At 37.1% G+C, this 20,847-nt stretch overlaps 1 protein-coding gene across 1 annotated transcript in view; it reads right to left on the reverse strand.

Annotated features, from left to right (window-relative positions):
- rnd2 (Rho family GTPase 2) overlaps positions 1-20,847 on the reverse strand; it is a 51,026-nt gene that overhangs the window by 3,429 nt on the left and 26,750 nt on the right. Inside the window, exons 3-4 of the mRNA XM_034055346.3 lie at positions 17,015-17,124; positions 786-920 (exon numbers count right to left, since the gene is read on the reverse strand). Coding sequence (XP_033911237.1) covers positions 786-920; positions 17,015-17,124 — 245 coding nt within the window. The remainder of the gene's footprint in view (positions 1-785; positions 921-17,014; positions 17,125-20,847) is intronic.

Raw genomic sequence — 20,847 nt, forward strand, 5'->3', positions numbered from 1 at the left:
GGCTTTAAAACAAGGCAGATTAGGTTGGTTTTATAAGTGTTGAGCCTTTTCAAGAATGTGCTGACCTTTTCAAGTTCTCTCTTAGTTTGCTAGCTAGTGGTCTGTAAAAATTCCCATTAAGCTGACCAACCCACTTTCGATTTCTATATAGGAAGGCATTCAGTTCTAAGCGATCCATATTTATGGCCACTTGACTTTTGAAATGTGCAATGCACTTCCAAGTGCTAGACATAAAAGCTGGATTTTATGAACTACTGATTTCCCACTATTGGTTTTGGAGGAAACTGTCATAAAGGTTTCAATGTCAAGTTTTCTTCTTGATTAACAAGCCTACTTATTACTGAAGTGCTTTTTCAAATTGTTTTAGATAACCAAAGAAATCTGTGTAATAGACAAGTAATAATCATTATAACAACACTGGAAGCTTTCTTGTTCAATTCAAATACTGTGTTCATTGTGGTCACCACATTACCTAAAAGACATTGTTGCTTTGCAGAGACACCAATATAAAGCACCCAAACTAATTCCAGGGCTTAAAGGAATGCACTTTTTAAATGTTTTTGTGACATTTATTTGAAACACATTTATTGAACAAATAAAGGACCCCACTCTTAGTCATTTGGTGTTACTTAAAACTGTGGCTTGCTCATGCAAAATAGATTTTTGATATCTTAACAGCAGACACATATTTAGTAAACAAATGGCCTATTGGGGTAAAATGGGCAACAAATGCCCGAGATGAAGTCCCAAGGTTCAATTCCATGCATTGTTTGCTGTATTGTCACCTGTTCGTGCGTGACGGGGATTAGCCTCTGTTTGGAGAGCTCCAGCAGAGTGCTCAAGTCTGTTCTCATGTCCAGTTTGCACCCGACCAAAACCACCTTGGCATTGGGACAGAACTCTTGGGTCTCACTCTGCCACTGCAGGAGAAAAGAAAGATACACAACATTTTACAAATCATTATACTTGTTATACGCAGACTGTTGTATACTGCTGTACTTGAATTATATATCAAATATTTAATTAGACTTTCCCTTTCAAATAAACATGGAAACCGTAAATAATAATAATAAAAATAGTACTTTTAATGGAAGCAGTGATTTCCTCTCCAATTTAAAATGTCCAATGATGATCCCACAACCAAGACAATCTCCTCCTTACACAGAAGAGCTCCACAGACGATGTCAGCGAGATACTGATGCCTGGAGGACAATGGCCAGGCCTGCAGGTGTCTGCGAGCAAATTTGGCAGTGTTTACATGCACAAGTCATGAAAGTTTTCCTCACAACCTGTTTGCCGTACTTTTCAGGAAATGCGTTGCTATGCAGTCCTGGAAAAAGAATGGGCCGTACCAATGCAGATTACTCAATTCATAGTAATTTAGGGGAGAGGATATTTAAATGTCTGCTTACTAAGTAGGAAAAGAACGACTCTGAATATCGTGAGGAGAGCTTCATGCGTTGCCATAAAGATAAAAACATTTAACAAGAGAAATTAATTTACGTATTGTCGCGCACATTCTGAATTACGCCGCGCATTAGCTACTTACTTGTTTGTCTGGTTACCTTTCCAACACACACACACACACACACACAATTATATAAAATATAATTTCTACAAGTTTTACTACTTAATTTATATTTGTGTGGGTGTGTTTGTGGAACATCTAAAAGTAAAAGTTACATTTCATTATTAACACTAGAACCGCCTTTTACAATACATGATTTTATTTTGAATATAACCTACACTATTCCATTTTTATATTATATATATATATATGCATATATATATATATATATATATATATATATATATATATATATATATATATGTGCCTGTTTCAGGCTGCAGCAGCTCAAGCTGGATTCTGTGCTGCGAGTGACACACACGCAGGATAAACCATGTTACTTTCGTTTTAGATTAAAAACTACTTTTGTTTTTACAGTTTTGTATGTGCATATACCTGTTTACACACTAGTTTATTTTGAAATGTTTGTTTTATTATAGTTTTTCATTTATTTTATTTTTTTAAGTAGTGCTATATATGTCGTAAGTTAGAAAATAAACCCTTTTATGTTTAATTGTTCATTTAAATACGGTGTTTCCGCTGTGCAGATGTTTGATATGATGTGCTTGAATAAAACTTTTGAGTTGTATCCAATAGTTTGGCTTTCATTTTAATATTGATGTTGTTTCAAATGTACCGGCGGTTGTAGGTATGAGTATAACCGCGGCGGTTCTAGTGTTGAAGTAGTCCATAAATGTACAGTGTGTGTGTGTGTGTGTGTGTTGGGTGTGTGTGTGTGTGTGTGTGTTGGGGGTGTGTGTGTGTTGGGTGTGTTGGGTGTGTGTGTGTGTGTGTGTTGTGGGGGTGTCTATGTTTTGTACGGCCTTTCTGCTGGAGACTGTGATATTAAGTCAAAAGAATGGGATCTTGACTGCTGAAACCTTGTGAGCCACAAGCACGATTCCTGCTCCGGTTTACATGGGTTTTTACAACTATTTTTCTCGTGAGAAAGTGATTTACCCTGCCCTTAAAATCACGTTTGCTGTTTCACGATGTATTTGTGTGACAACGTCACACAGTCATGACTGTAGAGTCGATTTTCAGGTGCATGTAAACCAAGCCTTTGTTGTTTCATCAAAATAGGACAGGCGCTGTATGCAAAACTCTAAAGTGTGCAAGTAGCAATAAGCACTGGCCCTTCTAGACTATATTGCCAAAACAATAATTCTAGAAAATCAAATAGTAAGTAGTAGGAACTTTTTTTCAATATATATTTATCAATGCAAGTTATATTTCTATTATATAAACTACAGTAGCAGTACAGTAAGTTGATAGAATTCAATAGCAAACTAAAATGACAGTGGGAATTTTATGAGCATGACATGCCTCCATTATGCCAAATATGTAAAAATGTGTCAAACGATACAGGCGGATGCCTGCTTATAAACCCACATGTGGATACTCGCAGTAACTTGTACTAAAGAATGTTCAAATGGGAGTTTTATCACAGCTGGACAATTATATCAGTATCAGCAGTGTGGAGTAGTGGTTAGGGCTCTGGACTCTTGACCGGAGGGTTGTGGGTTCAGTCCCCAGTGGGGGACACTGCTGTTGTACCCTTGAGCAAGGTACTTTACCTAGATTGCTCCAGTAAAAACCCAACTGTATAAATGGGTAATTGTATGTAAAATAATGTGATATCTGTATAATGTGATATCTTGTAACAATTGTAAGTCGCCCTGGATAAGGGCGTCTGCTAAGAAATAAATAATAATTATCAAGTGTGACTTGCATATGTGTCATATCATGTGCCTGAGTAGAAAAGGAGAACGCCGACACCTCTGTTTAAGATTTAATAATGCTTTTTTAATGGAGTGAGTCACCACTAAGGCTGCCACTTTAAAAAAAAAAAAACAATTGTAACTGGGAACTAACTGCAGTAAACTAAACGCACCCATTAAACGATGGGCGAGGACTTTACAATAAATACTGGTATATTAAAATGAATATATATATATATATATATATATATATATACAGTACTGTGCAAAAGTTTTAGGCAGGTGTGAAAAAATGCTGTAAAGTAAGAATGCTTTCAAAAATAGACATGTTAATAGATTATATTTATCAATTAACTAAAAGTGAGGGAACAGAAGAAAAAATTAAATCAAATCCATATTTGGTGTGACCACCCTTTGCCTTCAAAACAGCATCAATTCTTCTAGGTACACTTGCACAAAGTCAGGGATTTTGTAGGCATATAGTCAGGTGTATGATTAAACAATTATACCAAACAGGTGCTAATGATCAAGCATGAAGCACAAACAAACGGGCAACGTTGAGGACCGTAGACGCAGTGGTTGGCCAAGGAAACTTACTGTAGCAGATGAAAGACACATCATGCTTACTTCCCTTCGCAATCAGAAGATGTCCAGCAGTGCCATCAGCTTAGAATTGGCAGAAAACAGTGGGACCCTGGTACACCCATCTACTGTCCGGAGAAGTCTGGTCAGAAGTGGCCTTCATGGAAGACTTGCGGCCAAAAAGCCATACCTCCGACGTGGAAACAAGGCCAAGCGACTCAACTATGCACAAAAACACAGGAACTGGGGTGCAGAAAAATGGCAGCAGGTGCTCTGGACTGATGAGTCAAAATGTGAAATATTTGGCTGTAGCAGAAGGCAGTTTGTTCGCCGAAGGGCTGGAGAGCGGTACACGAATGAGTGTCTGCAGGCAACAGTGAAGCATGGTGGAGGTTCCTTGCAAGTTTGGGGCTGCATTTCTGCAAATGGAGTTGGGGATTTGGTCAGAATTAATGGTCTCCTCAATGCTGAGAAGTACAGGCAGATACTTATCCATCATGCAATACCATCAGGGAGGCATCTGATTGGCCCCAAATTTATTCTGCAGCATGACAACGACCACAAACATACAGCGAAAGTCATTAAGAACTATCTTCAGCGTAAAGAACAAGGAGTTCTGGAAGTGATGGTATGGCCCCCACAGAGCCCTGATCTCAATATCATCGAGTCTGTCTGGGATTACATGAAGAGAGAGAAGCAACTGAGACTGCCTAAATCCACAGAAGAACTGTGGTAGTTCTCCAAGATGTTTGGGCCAACCTACCTGCCGAGTTCCTTCAAAAACTGTGTGCAAGTGTACCTAGAAGAATTGATGCTGTTTTGAAGGCAAAGGTGGTCACACCAAATATTGATTTGATGTAGATTTTTCTTCTGTTCACTCACTTTGCATTTTGTTAATTGATAAATATAAACTATTAACATGTCTATTTTTGAAAGCATTCTTACTTTACAGCATTTTTTCACACCTGCCTAAAACTTTTGCACAGTACTGTATACACACAGTGCCGTGAAAAAGTATTTGCCCCGTCTGATTTTCTGCATTTTTGCACATTTTTCACATTGTATTTGGTCAGATTTTTTTGTGGGTTGTAGTAGTATATAGAGGGAGTCTGAGAGAAAAAATGACACCAAAGTTTGGTGCTTCTTTCATTTGTTTGGTGTGCAAGGTAATCAAACATGCAATCTTCAGGTATGAAAAAGTTATTGCCCATCCTAGTACTTTGGTTATCAACCAGACCTGATTTGGGCCAGCCCTGCCCAATATAAATCTGACTAACTTTGGCCCTTACCATCAGAGTGAAGTTGTCAGCACACAGGTTCTAGAGGCACATCATGCCACGAACAAAAGAAATTCCTGAAGACCTCCGGAAAAAAAAATGTGTTGATGCCCATCAAAGGGTTACAAAACCATTTCTAAGGCTCTGGGCCTCCACCGAACCAGTCAGAGCCATATTGTCCAAATGGAGAAAGTTTGGGACAGTAGTGAATCTTCCCAGGAGTGGCCGTCCTGCCAAAATCTCTCCCAAGAGCAAGGCGTAAAATCGTCCAGGAAGTCACCAAGAACCCTAGAACAACATCCAGGGATCTGCAGGCCTCTCTTGCCTCGGCTAAGGTCAGTGTTCATGACTCCACCATCAGAAAGACACTGGGCAAAAATGGGATTCATGGCAGAGTAGCAAGGCGGAAACCATTGCTCACTAAGAAGAACATGAATGCTCGTCTCAAGTTTGCCAAAAAGCACCTGGATGATCCTCAAGAGATCAACGTTCTATGGACAGATGAGTCAACAGTGGAACTTTTTGGCCGACATGGGCCCCGTTATGTCTGGCGAAAACCATACATACACTGCATTCCACAGCAAGAACCTCATACCAACGGTCAAGCATGGTGGTGGTAGTGTCATGGTTTGGGGATGCTTTGCTGCATCAGGACCTGGATGCCTTGCCATCAGTGAAGGAACCATGAATTCTGCTCTGTATCAGAGAATTCTACAGGAGAATGTCAGGCCATCCGTCTGTGAGCTGAAGCGCAGCTGGGTCATGCAGCAAGACAATGATCCGAAACACACAAGCAAGTCTACATCAGAATGGTTGAAGAACAAGAAATATAAAGTTTTGGAATGGCCTAGTCAAAGTCCAGACCTAAACCCATTGAGATGTTGTGTCAGGATCTGAAACAGTTCATGCTAGAAAATCCACAAATGTTACTGAGTTGAAGCAGTTCTGTAAGGAGGAGTGGGCCAAAATTCCTCCACAGCGCTGTGGGAGACTAATCAATAACTACAGGAAGCGTTTGGTTGCAGTTATTGCTGCTAAAAGGTGGTGTAAACAGTTACTGAGTCTAAGGGGGCGATTACTTTTTCATAACTTTCTTTAATAAATAAATGAAATATGTATCAATTTTTGTGTTGTTTGTTCACTTAGGGTCCCTTTTATCTAATATTAGGTTTTGGTTGAAGATCTGGTAACATTCAGTGTCAAAAATATGCAAAAATGCAGAAAATCAGACAGGGGGCAAATACTTTTTCACGGCACTGTATATGTATGTATGTGTGTGTATATATATATATATATATATATATATATATATATATATATATATATATATATATATATATACACACACTGAGCATCAAAAGAAACTTATCACTTACATTTGGATAAAATTCATTAGATGTGATCGAAAAATGACAAACTCTGTTTTAGAGCAGGTGCAGTGAGTTTTTATAACAATTGACATCACGAAGATGCTGCAAAATGATCTGTCAATCTTGGGCAGGTGTTGTGACTCTTGGTCTCCCAGTCCATGGCCTGTCATTGACAGAGTGTGTCTGGTTATACAGTCTCGCCAGGTTTGAAATTGCTGGCTGTGAGCACCCAAGATGGCGAGCCACAGTACGCTGCCCTAGTCCAGCCTCCAACATGCTGATTGCATGAAGGCGCTGCTCTCTTGACAGACGTGGCATATTGTTTTTTTTCTGTGATTTTCTTTATTGCTTTTATTCTATATCCAGTGTCCAATCAACTGTCTCACTAATTAGGTGATTAAGTGCATATGCTCGAGTGATTAAAAGAAAAAAAAAAACCTTTTGGCAAATGTCCATCATTTATATACCTTATTTTTTCCAAAAATAAATGTGTTATAATTGTGATAAGTTTATTTTGATGCTCGGTATATATACACACACACACATAGAAATAACTATTTTAAAATGTTGACACTGACTGCATCATGATTTACAGCAAGGTAATTTACACTCCACAGGTCAGCCTGTGAGTATTCATTTGTCAGGAAGTCCAGTCAGGTGCATTGTGGGCTCTTTAGTAAGCGGTCTCTGGTGCAATGTCATTTTATGTGCTTCTGTGCCCATTGGAGCTGCTAATTTCAAAGGAACTTTTTTTTTTTTTTGATACAGGAGTGAAGTGATTAAGTGCCTAATTAGAAGTGACCCCCTAACTGGTGCTTTACTTGCCTAATGTGACCTCAGCTGTTGAAAGGAGATTAACACAGCAGGAAATATCATGAAGTCCAGCTAGCCCCTTGCAGACCAGATAAACAGATAAAAGCAGTGGCTTGGCTGTGTCTATGGGACATCTCTGGATTCCAGCCACACGCCACATTTACTGTGAGAATGCTGGGATCTTTTCAAGATGGCCTGACTTAGTATACTATCTCAAGTTACAATAGTTTAATAGGGGTCCATAATATCATCTGGCAATTCTCATCCGGTTCTTAGTAGCCGACTGCTCCCAGAACTTTATCTAGTCTGTTCTATAGGATCCTACTGACTCTGCAGCAAGTAGAATCATGTATTCCAGCATCTGCAATGCATGGAACTTGCAAAATCGATCTGGTTGAAAACAGATGATGGGCAGCTCAAGGATAAGGCAGGCTTGAGAAGAGATTGAAATGCAGTCCTGTGTATTTGAGAAAGGAAAGGCGCGTGATATTTCACACCCCAGACTGCACTACAAAGCTGCCCCTTTTCAAGACATTTATAGATTCTCTACATCAATGTTTGCACTACATGTATATTGATCATGTGCCATTTGACCACATATATTACTTTTCACACAGAAAGTAAGAAATGTATTTTATAAATAAATAAAATCAAAATAGTGCATTTGAATAAATAAAAAAACAAGGACCTCATTATTTGACAGAATAAGTAATTTGTTTAATACCTGTGCAAACCGCTTTTACAAAAAAAAAGGAGACAAAATCAACTTGATGATTTAATATTTTCCTGGCAGTATGCATATATCAGACTTGTAGGACTCGAGTCCGGGACTTGAGCCACGGCTGCAAAAGCCTCGACTGCAACTATCGTAGACCAAGTTTTTTTATTTCTCTTTTGCATTAAGTTTTATAAAGAATACATAATGTTTCTGTGTGAACTTAACTTAATATATATATCCCTTTCATTCAGGCAATACAGCATATAGGGGATCAGGTGATGCTGCATATACTACCCTGGCTTAGAAACCCTACCCATCCGGACGGCTGACAGCTGCTGAGGAAGCATTCAACACCATGCTTGGGCAAATACGGGTAGTGGGCACTTGAAAGGGAGGTGGCAGATACTCATGAAAAAGACTGAAGTGCATTAATAAGTTCCCAAAATTGCCACTGCCTGCTGCCTGCACAAACTCTTGTCAACAACAAAATTATCAGTGGCTACCTGTGAGACAGACAGGGAAGGTTACAGGTCTCACGAGAAAAAAAAGCGGCACTGCCTTTCACAACAAGCCCAAAAACAAGCGCAACCCACGTTAGAGTATGGGTGATTATGCAAATTACAACCCGCGACAAGAAAACTGTGTTAGTTTTAAAAAATGTGTTAAAATTTATTATAAGCAGACTTGGCAACTGTGAAGGTTACCTCAGCCGCCAGTTTCAATTGGACAGATTTGAGGAGGCTCGTGCTGTCAGAGATGCTCTCCTTTCTTTTAAGTTGTGTTGGATTTACTGCTGTGTTAAATATTAATGATGCAAACAAATAAAACGCAATCAATACGTTCATTTGCAATTTTATTTGGTCAGTTCTGAGAGGGCATCAACAACTTGGATGTTGTTGCGCTGTTTTGGGCGATCGAGCTGGCTTATGACATCCAGTTCACAAACTATATTTATTAACGTGGAGGGCAGACACGCGTTGTCTTTGGACATAGCTGGGATCAAAAAAAGGACGGGAATTAATTCAGTTAAGCAGCTCACTTGCTCTTCATGTTTAACTTTAGCGTAGTTTCTAAAGCAAGGGTATTCTCAAACAGCTCCTTTAATACTATAACAAATGCATAACGCAGTTTGTGGTAAGTAGTTTTATACAGAACTGTAAACCCACAAGATATATACAACATGACAGACCAGACACAGCAAAAAACAATAATAAAAAAAGGCCGCCCGCATTAGCATTGAGGTGAACTACACCACTGCTAACCATAAAATCACCCATCAGACACTACTTTCTGCCATCTTGGAATCTACGTATGACGTCACCACTTAGCCATCCTGTCACAGACGGTTTTTGTTTTATTTCCCTTTTAAAAAATTTCAGAAATCATCTCAAGCGTTTTGAAACTGGTAAAAATGTAATCAGCACATTAGTTGAAAATACACATTTAAGTGTATAGTAATTGAAGCCATACCATGTCCAGTTTTTTTTTTGCAAGTTTATTCATCATGTGACTTCACGCCATGTCTCTGCTGAAACGCAACATGGCGGCTGCACTAACAAAGAAAAAAAGCAATGTTTCAGTAAGACAGAGCTAAAAGAAATCTGATTATCTATATGAGGATGGTGCTATAGTATTCTTAAAGTTTTACTGTAACTCGTGTGATCATGTACGAGTCAATACTAATCATAATGCCAGTCGTAAATACGTAGAGAATAAGAAAATAAGAAAATAAATAAGCAAATAAGATGGCAACAATGGCAAACTACTGCATTCATTATGCTGAAAAACTAAGAGCTAAGGTACTGCGCTCAAGACGGAGCTTTCCCGAAGTAAGTCAGCTAAATTAATTGCGTATTTCATTATTGTTTAGTTTATTTCTTTCAATGCTACCTGCCTTTAATGAAGCTATAATTAGCAATTTTAAACCATGGCCATTTCTTAATTAAATTATATTTTCTCACAACGAAGAAATTAGCTCAAAACTATTTTTCTAGCTATACAATCCTTAAAGGAAATTGATGACTTTACTGCGTAAAGGATGTAGTCACTACACTACACACCATTGGTTTCATAAAGACATTCTGTCTGGAGACATGCCTCTTTTTAAATCTTGAAAATAACACTGCAGAATTAGTTAAGAAACAATTGAGAGGATTAAATATAAGTTTACATTAAAAGGGGCGCTATTTAAATTACAATCGGTGAAACAGTGAACCTGTTTTAGAGCAACGAGTCAGTCAACACACCTTTATCAGTGTTTCATATTTTATCCTGGTTATTATTATAATGCCAGTAAAATGCTAATTTGTGGAGTACTGTACATAGGATTACTGTCACATGACATTGCTGGACTGTTACTAAACTGTTTCATATTTTTTATTGTTATTGTAAATGCCAGCAATAAGCTAAACAGGTCTTGTCAAAACACCTTTATTTGTAGACTGAACTACTGTGTTAGTGGAAGACTGTAAATATGATTCTCACAACTGCGCTGGACAATTGGTTTTCTGAACTGTTATGATATAATTTTTAGGTTTTCCTCTTTATTTTAATGCCAGCAATGAGCCAAGTGATGTCTATAGGCATAATGAAAGGTCTGAAGTGTATTCAGGTGTTTTACTTACTATTACAGCAACAAGAGTCTGATTGAAAAAGAAAAAAAAAAAAAAGATTTGTGCTAATATTTATTAAATGTGCTTATTTTAATTACCAACATCATATTTATGTTCAAATGCCATATTTAATTATTAATACTTTGATAAAAACTGTGAACAAATGGAATTGGCCATTTTAAAAAAAACAGAATTTGGTATTCCCAAGAATGGAACAATTAGAAGCCCTAAAGATGGTTCCAATTGAAGGCAGTGCAGACGCCAGTGTTTTATGCAGTAGTATGAAGCAATTTTATGCAGGCCACCAGTTAAGCATGCAGTCTATATCTGTGATAACAACTAACAGGGCTGCATAGGATCAGAGGATGATTCAAAATCAGAGGCAGAGCCACGATAAATGTCTTGTTTAAATGTAAAGTAAATTGTAAAATTGTTGAGATACTTGTGTTGTGTTGGAATATTGTTTCAAAATTGTATAATGCAGCAAAAATATATTAAAGGGTTAATGCGTGGCCATAGGTTTCTCACGGATAATTTACTCTCTGTCAAAACGGCAAGTTTCTCAGTATTTGAAAAGCTTAGAGGGCACGCTGCTTGCGATTTTACGCAAAACATTTGCAATGCAAGCAGAGTTGCAAGAAAGATGAGAAAATTCACAAGACCCTTGAATATTTGCCCCATAGTTTGGTGACTAAAATCTGAACAAGTGCACTTTGGATTGGACGAGCCAGTGTGTCACAGAATTACTGTCACTGTTGTTCATTGAGAAAGATACTTGCAGCAGTGTATTTAACCTTCAAGGTCAGTGCCACATCTTTACATGATATAACCTCTTGTTGCTACATTTCACTACCACATTTTTACATTCAACACACAAAGAGCTTCTTGTTGGTTATACACAGGAGCATATAATACTACAAACTTCATTACAGGAATGACAAAAACTATATGAGTAATGCATCAAAGTGCATTTACACTGGTGCGTGGCTATATCAGAAAGTTACAACACATAAATAATCATCTAATTTACCCCTTATAATGGATTGCATGACTTTACATGCTATGAAGGTGAGGCTGATTGGTTTGTAATTCCTCAGTTCCGCCTCATCTTGCTTCCTAAATATCCGGAATGTATTTTCAATTTGCCAGTCAGCTGAGGCATCCCTCCTACCCTGTTTATCTTCATTATTATTATTATTATTATTATTATTATTATTATTATTATTATTATTATTATTATTTTTCTGCAGTGGCTACAATAATCATAGATCTTACAACAGTGAATCTATGGAATGTGTCAGGTGTTTGGGCCTCTTTTGAAATGTTGGTGACCCCCCCACCCCCCAAGCACAACACACGTCATTGCTGCTGTTATTCCCATGTAGCGACAATTCCTTAATACCGGTGTTGTAGGAAATAAGTTGATCGCGTAAGCGCAGTAATACAAAAGTAGGCAAAAGTAAGATGGGGCAACAGTCTGATTAAAGGAGAGGTTCACTGCTTGGCTTTTTATTTTTATCTGACCATTTTATTTGCAAGACTGTGCATGTTGGTTTGTGTGTTCGTGCCACTGTCTTATCGTATGAATTTTAAAATGTGTGATCGACGACTCTTTAAATTGTTTTAAACCCCTGTCTTTATGTTTCTATAACATCGTTGTCAATCAGATGTAGTTTATGTGTGATCGCAGAGATTTATTTATATATTAAATGATTTTACACATCAAAATGTCAATCTTTAATCAAAATTAAAATGTTTCAGCAATACAATCTAATGACATGCTGCATCCATAATATCAGTATGACAAGGTCGTATTTTTACATTTTAATATTAGTATACTGTAGCTGTAACTTTAACAGTTTAGACGTGGCAAAACGTAGGCCTACCACTGCCAGTTAAAAAAAAAAAAAATTGTTTTGTTTGCATGTTAAGCATTAACATTTATTGTTACACATACAATTATGTTTATTTAAAAAAGGTTCTAGGTTTAGGGTTGTGGTTTTTAAATTAGGATAGGGTGAAGAAAATGAACCACAAATAGCCAGATGAAAGTTTTTTTTAGAAAAGTATTGTGTTGTGTTCTCAGGTTAGGAATTAAAAAAAAAATCTCTCATGTAGTTTGCACATAATATATTAACATAAATGCCATATTCTTCGTAAACGTGACAATTGTATTCCTTGCAGTAATATATAGTATTACTAAGGGATAAGATTTGTACCTTGTTAAAAAAGGACCCTGTCAAATCCTCTGTAGATAGGACAAATACAGAAATGAAAAACGTATACCATGGTAGATATGATTGCTCGTTATGTCTTACATGGTTGTTGCACTACAGGAATTTACCATCATGCTGATCTACAGTAGACTACATATACTGTATGATCTCTTTTTTTACAATAGCTATCTTGGTTGGTATTGAACTACAGGTATTTACCACGGTTTAGCAAATATGTTAACTCTTTGGTTTTTAACTAATTAATGTATTGTTTCTTCCCAAACTTGTAATTGAAATACATGCCTGATGATAACCAGTGTCCTGTTCATTTTCTGTCCTAATTATACAAAGTACTGTATGTAAAAATAAATTAAACAACAAAAGCGCATAATACAAAACAATAATTCTGTATAAGCAACATTTTTTAAGTACATCATGTGATTTATGTGCACCATGGCCTAGTTAGTAATCATAGCATGGAGCTCAATTTTTTCCATGACTGAAACTCATGCTTTAACTTTTGGAAAATCGCTTGCATAGCTGTCCATACAAAACCAGAACACCTCCAGAAATGCAAAATAACATTAAATATGTAACACATTTTGCTAGTTAACGTTTGTTACACAAACCGAAATACACATTAAATTTCATTATATATTTGTTGCTAATATATATTACAGCGATATTCACATCCCTTTATCTAGCGTCATACTGTCGAATATAATATAATATAATTTGTTAATATATTCGATCAACTTATTGACTAGGCTCTATCTACTTATTTCGTGGGCTCGATCCACTTATTTCCCAGCCTAAGCTCGTAGACATTAGAAACAATGGAACCTCCTCTTTAAATTCTAGAGCTTCATCAACTTATTTCCTAGGACACCGGGGTAGTTGAAAAGACAATGGATGTGGAAGAGTGGAATCACTAGAACTGCCATTAACAACATTTCAAGCCATTTTTATTATGGGACATAAAAAAAATGGTCAAGCTGACAAAAATGAATTCTGATGAACGTTAAGAATGCCTGTAAAATAGAGGTTTGACCAGTGCTTAATTTGTAAATCGGGAGGTCCCGGAACACATAGTGATCGTGAGAGGGGGGGTGTTCCGGGGGGCTCTGAGGTACCGGAACGCATGAGAAAAAAGTGACAAACACAATGTAGCCAGATAATGTAACTATAACCTGTCTTAAGGTGTCATCTTTAGCCTTGGTTACAATGCTTGCTGCCGCTAAATGGGCCTTGGTTCGGGCATGTGCAAAAACCTTTTTTCTGAGGGCTCTTTGTTGTTTTTTTACGTCAGAGGCAGAGGACGTTACTGTACATTCCACCCGCTCTTTTGCTAGTTTCATCCCTCCCTATGATTAATACTTCTAAGTCATCTTAAGTAAAGTCAGCCAAATTACTAAATAATAATAATAATAATAATAATAATAATAATAATAATAATAATAATAATAATAATAATAATAATAATAATTGAGAGATACACCTCATTTCCAAAATAAATAAATACAAACATCTACTGGTATTGTAACGTTATTGTATCCAAGGCTTAATTATGTAACTTATGATTACATATTTGACCTTGGAATGAATGTATTTTATACATGACAATTTACAACTACAGTTAAGTATTTTATAATTTAATAATGACGGCGATTCCCCTTAGTCCACAAGGTGACACGTAGTATCAGCTATGATACAACGACCTTTTAGGAGGCTATTGCACATTCTAATGGATGACGTTCTTAAACGTCTATTATATTTTACACGCACATTAAATATACATTTTCTAAATGTTATTTTACTGTGTTAAACACTAAAAAATACTAAATATATACACGTTTAAACTTTGTTTTTATAAAATGTACATGTTGCGGTTATGGGTCTGCTTCAACGTGTGATTGATCACATGACTAATCCCAAAGATTTACTGGATAGAAGATGAATTGGGCAAACAGCGTTTTGCTATGTGCTGAATAAATACCACGGATTAGTTCCACAAATACCACTCATTCAGCCTCTCTTTTTTGTTGTTGTAAAAAACAATGGGTGACTCCAAATGTATAGAAAAAAACACATAAGAAATGCAAATGACTATTTTTTTTTAAAGATTAAATTAAATTAGATTAGATTAGATTGATACTGATGGCTAAACAATGCTAATGGTTCAAACTGTTAGGTTATCTCCAGTATTCTAAATATATATTATTATTTTTTTGTTAAACTATATTTAATTTAATGTTTATGAACCAAGTCAACCAAATATAGATTCTCCCTAGCTTTTGTGATGTGCAGTTTGTGAATGACTCGTTCTTTCCAGTTCAAATAAACCTACGTAAACAATCTTAATGCGGTCTACATTGATTGGTTTTGTGTCATTGAATCAGTGAATCAAATGAACGAAATGAATCGATTCACCAAACTGAACTGAATCAAATGAATCGAGACACTAAAAATAATCGAACTGCCCATCACTAATCCTCCCCGACCCCGTCCCCCTCTCCCGCCGAGTCTGACTCACTAGTAGGGCTACTAGCTAGTGGAGGACGTGCCGGTGGTGATGCTGAACTGGCGGGATTAAGCGCTGCTAGCTAAGGCATTGCCATCAGGAGCAGTTTCCCCCTCATTTTTGATTTGGCTTTCCTTCCCCACGACACGTTTCAAATTCAGTAGCGACGACTAGCCTAGGCTACGTGACGTGATCAAGTAGGGATCTCTCACTAGCTGACCACCACTGTTTCAAGATCAGTTACTTACCTCGCGGGCTCGCCCCATAACCTCTATGTACAAATAAGAGAGCAGGTCTGGAATCGGTGTGGCAGGATAGGATGCGCTTTTACAGGGGGGCGGGAGAAATAACGAGGAGGCAGAAGCAACTTTAACTCTGATCGCTTTTATTAGAATGTTTACAGTGCAAACAGTGGAAAAAATAATAAATCATGCCGCGAGAGGTACCGGATCCGGACAAATTAGGTGCCGGAACAAAAAAAGTAAAATCTGAGAGGTGCCGGATCCTGTTCCGGCAGGATCCGGCTCAAATTAAGCACTGGGTTTGACTGCTGCATTTTTTTTTTTTTTTAAACATACTTGCATAGTTTATTTTTGTTTAATTACAAAAACCCGGTCCTAGACTTGGCTTGGGTCTTTATTGGGGACTGACTCAATTGACTTTTCTAAAAGCTTGATTTAGGTCGAGAACTTCAAAAGGTTTCAAGACAATTGAGAGAGTGAAGTGCTCTTTTCCACATTGAGAGGAACTAACCAGTTATCTCCGATTAGCAAGGCTCAGATGCCAACTGCAGGTCACAGGGAATTCAATTGTGCTTCTTTTCTGTGAAGTTAAAACGTCATGCACAAGTGACTGGAGGATCTGTCATTAGCCCCAGTGCTTCATGGTGTTTCATGAGAAGCTAAATTGCTTAGAGACTGGCCTGTGTACCCTGTTGCAGGGCCATGTGCCAGTGGTTTAATTTCACACTACAAACATTGCAAATGTCAGCCCACTCACTCAAGGGGAAATATCCATGCTGAAGACATTTGTACTGAAATACCAATTGGCTACTTTGTAAAGCACAGGTTGTTTCAGTGCATACCGTATTTAAGTAATGCTAATAACATTTTACTTATTTTGCTAACTGGATTCATAGTAATCCTACGATTTTTGACAGTGAAATGTCCACCTGTGATTACCCTGTACCAGAATTTTGTTTACTGAAAAAATACGCTGATGTGATTTACAGCAAAACATTTTATCAGCCCCTTTGCAGCTGCCATTGGCTATGTTGGATTCCTCTAGTGGTGCTTGGGTAGCTGCCATTGGCTATGTTGGATTCCTCTAGTGGTGCTTGGGTAGCTGCCATTGGCTATGTTGAAGTCACTGTATCTCCCTTCTTAGTTGTATAACTATTGCAATCTGTCATCAAACTACACCAGACTTTTCATACATGTAAGTAACTCTGTTTCCTCTCCATCCACTACATTTAAAAAATGAAAAAAATCAAATCAAATCCATAGAGTGTCTTTTCATGTCCGAACAATTCCATTCCATTCTTATGGAATAAAACATGGAAAGTGAACGGTATGGTTTAAATAAAGTTGTATCAATAAAGCCGGAGCATTCACTGACCTTCTTAAGTACACTGTCAAGGGTCTCTGGACGGCTGACATCAAAACAGATTAGAACAGCATCCGAGTCCGGATACGCCAGTGGGCGGACGTTGTCATAATATGCTGAACCTGGAATAGAGCAGAAATGTTAACAGTAAAGATTTGTGGTTACTTGCCTTTTCTACTGGTGCACATGTTAGCATTTTGCTACTGCTGGTAGAGCTCACCCCTTCTGTAGCTGGGACTTTGGGACTGAGTGGCTGGTCCAACAGTAGCAGTAATCCAAACTATTTTAGCCCAAGCTAACAATTGGTGCAAGAAGCAATATTATTTACAGTCAAGTTAAAAACTGTTAACTAACCAAACAGAAAACAAGATATAAAGAACAGTTTGTGATGCAATGGTAAGTGAAGGTAAATGAAGCTCACCAGCAGGGTGTGCAAGGCAAACCAGAGCTTGCTTTGCAGTGATAGTCATTAGAAATGTAACCATAAAGAGTAAGTAGCGGGGTTACAAAAAATATAGCGTCACGCGTCCCCACGTGTTGCTACAACGACTTAAATAATGTACCTGTAATTTTTGTTTTCATTGTTAACACCCTTTTCAAAATGTCCGCTCTAGTGCACTGGGGTTTGAGATCTGTCCTCTAAATCAGTGGTTCTTAATCCTGCTCCTAGGGGACCCGTGTATGCTGGTTTTCATTCCAAACAGCTTCTGTTAATAAGATAGTATAAATATTATTGTATGTCATTCTTTTTAAATGTACATCGCTGTTAATGAGAACTTGTAAATGCTTACTGCTAAATTAGTTGAAGTAATGTTTACATGTTTTTTTCTGATTGATTTACAATAAAGTCAAATATTATTTAAATGTGTGTGGAAAATATTTTGCTGGATAACTGATCAAGAAAAGAACTTAGTAAGTTTTCTGTGTCTCTGTGTCAAGGGCATAGCAGGCAGCTGGTTAGACTGAGTGCCGTGGGAAATGGGGTAGAAAAGCACAAAAAAAAAAATCAGGCTGTTTCTAGGCTCACTGAGAGGCATTTCCCTGCTCGGTTTGAAGATCCCCGCTATCGTCCTGATTGTATTGTTTGCTCAAGCTGGAGTAGACCAGGCAGCCGGAAGCAGACACGGTCAAACTGTCCAGACTAACGTCCCAATGTGTCCATAAGACTGCTTCAGAAAATGTATAAATGTGTACTGAATGAAGTATGAATTATATTATAATAGGGGTCTCTATAACATTTAGTTTTTGGGTTGTACAGTGAAAACATTATTGTATTTATTGAATGTATTGTATATAGTTAATGAATTAAATTATACATGTCATTTTTTTTTTACTTTTAAATATGCATCTATGGTCTCCCTATATATTAATTTAAACAACTTGCATTGTTGAAATATTTATTATTGTCGTTGTTGTTGATGTTTTGTTTCTAATTAAAAAAAAAACACAATAAAGATTAATGTAAAAGAAAAATGCAGTTTATAGTATATTACATAGCTTTCAAACACTATCCTCTCCTGAAAACATATGGTGTATAAAGTACTGTATAAAATAATTTATTAGGAAATTATTTCACATTTACCTATATTGTATGGATTTTTACCCAGTTTTCCAATCAAATAATAAAATGCATACCTTTACAACCAACCATTTCATAGCCTGCAAAGTAGGGAACATATTATCCTTTTGTACTTTTGTTGTATCATTTTATTTTTTTAATTTATTTATTTTTTTAGATATTCAAGGATTTATAAAACTTACTAAATAATGCCGAATGTTGGTGAAAGACAACATTCTACGGGAAAACAATGTGGCATTCAAAGTGTTAAAGGTATAAGTGTAAAAAATTGTCAGGATGTAACAATGAAAATAAAAATTACAGGTACGTTATTTTAACGCTATATTTTTTTTGTAACTCTATATGTTTCGGAATTCCGCTACTTACTCTTTAAACTTACAAGAAATTATATTTTAAATTGTTCTGCAAGAAACATCTTATTAAAACTAAAGCCTTGTGCTTTTCCCCAAAGGTAAAACAAGTGTCACTCCAAAGTAAGTAAACAATATCTTTAGTATAATAACAATCTTTAGCTTTTTGTCAATCTTCCCATTCCTGGTGGCATCATTAAATTACCCTGATATGGTTTGCCATCCTGTGGGTGGAGTGACAGTTGTCTACCTCCAGACCACCCTCATATGTGATACATCATTGGAAAGAGCTTCAAAATGAGTCCAGAATTGACTCTGCAGCTCAATCAGAACTACTTTGTGGGTGATAGAGAGCTGTCATTCAGTGTTCATCTGAATCAGAGAGTGCAGATTGTGTTTTTATATGGAATGATCCTACACAGAGTTCTGTATAGATTCATTCAATCAGACCATGATCGGCAATGGTAGAAAGGAAGCTTTTGGACTTGATGATTGCCACTCAATTAGCAAAGTCATAACAAGCCTAAAAAACTCTCATCCCAGAGCCCAAAGTCCCCCAGGTCTGTAGCAAGACAAACAGGACATACCCAATATCAATATGCAAACACCAGCTGAGCTGTTAATGTAAGCTGCTTCCTTAAAAAGAAAAGTGTATGAAACTCAGATGAAATAGTTACTAAGCCTATAGGCAAATCAGTTTCACTGAAATGCTCAGAATTGTAGACTGGGACAGTGTAATACTGACATTACCAACACCTCATCCTAAACTGGGACAGTGTAATACTGACATTACCAACACCTCATCCTAGACCTGGACAGTGTAATATACTGACATTACCAACACCTCATCCTAGACTGGGACAGTGTAATATACTGACATTACCAACACCTCATCCTAGACTGGGACAGTAATACTGACATTACCAACACCTCATCCTAGACTGGGACAGTGTAATATACTGACATTACCAACACCTCATCCTAAACTGGGACAGTGTAATATACTGACATTACCAACACCTCATCCTAGACTGGGACAGTAATACTGACATTACCAACACCTCATCCTAGACTGGGACAGTAATACTGACATTACCAACACCTCATCCTAGACTGGGACAGTAATACTGACATTACCAACACCTCATTTTAGTAGTGTCAGTCTGATGAAATGAACTGCATTTGTAGCGTGAAATACTTTATAAGACACAATACACTTTAATCCAAACCCATGTTTCATTTTGTTTTATTATAGTTTGCTGTGCAAAAAATTTGTTAAATTATGTAACTATATTTATTGTAATGAATACACTACTGTTGGCCTGTTGCATTAAATGCAGATCTAAAATGTAGAATACTGTGACATAATATTATACTTTGTTATAATACAGTAACAGAGCGGTAATGGTACATTGGCTCATTAACACATGGGGAAAAATGATTTGCTATGTTCAAATAACTAGATAAATGATCAGAGGACATAAAAAAGGGATTGCTTCCCTCCCCCCCCCCCCCCCCCCTACACACACACAGTGTAAATTAAAGCACTAACACCTACAGGAATGTAAGCAACTTTTTTTTGTTTAATTCTATTATCTGAAGTAGTCATGCATGATAAATTCTAACATTTCCAAGTCGCTCTTTAAATTGTCTAATGTTGTGCCAATCAAGAAAGAAAGTTGAGTGAGTGAAGTAGCCCAGGTTCTATTTTTTTTTATTTTTTTGACATCCCTCATATGCCATTACCTACTGTAGGCTAAACTTCAGTGCCATGGTGAAGAATGAAACTGATGTAGTCATTGCACTTAAATGGAAACTTCTATAAAGTACAAAGGTATCCAAATGAAAAAAACAAACAGGCTAAATAAATCAAGTTTTTGACGTTGTTTTTAGAGGTTTTCTTCCCTCGTTTTAGT

Source organism: Acipenser ruthenus, chromosome 33 (assembly GCF_902713425.1).
Source record: "Acipenser ruthenus chromosome 33, fAciRut3.2 maternal haplotype, whole genome shotgun sequence".
In the NCBI taxonomy this organism is placed as follows: Eukaryota; Metazoa; Chordata; class Actinopteri; order Acipenseriformes; family Acipenseridae; genus Acipenser; species Acipenser ruthenus.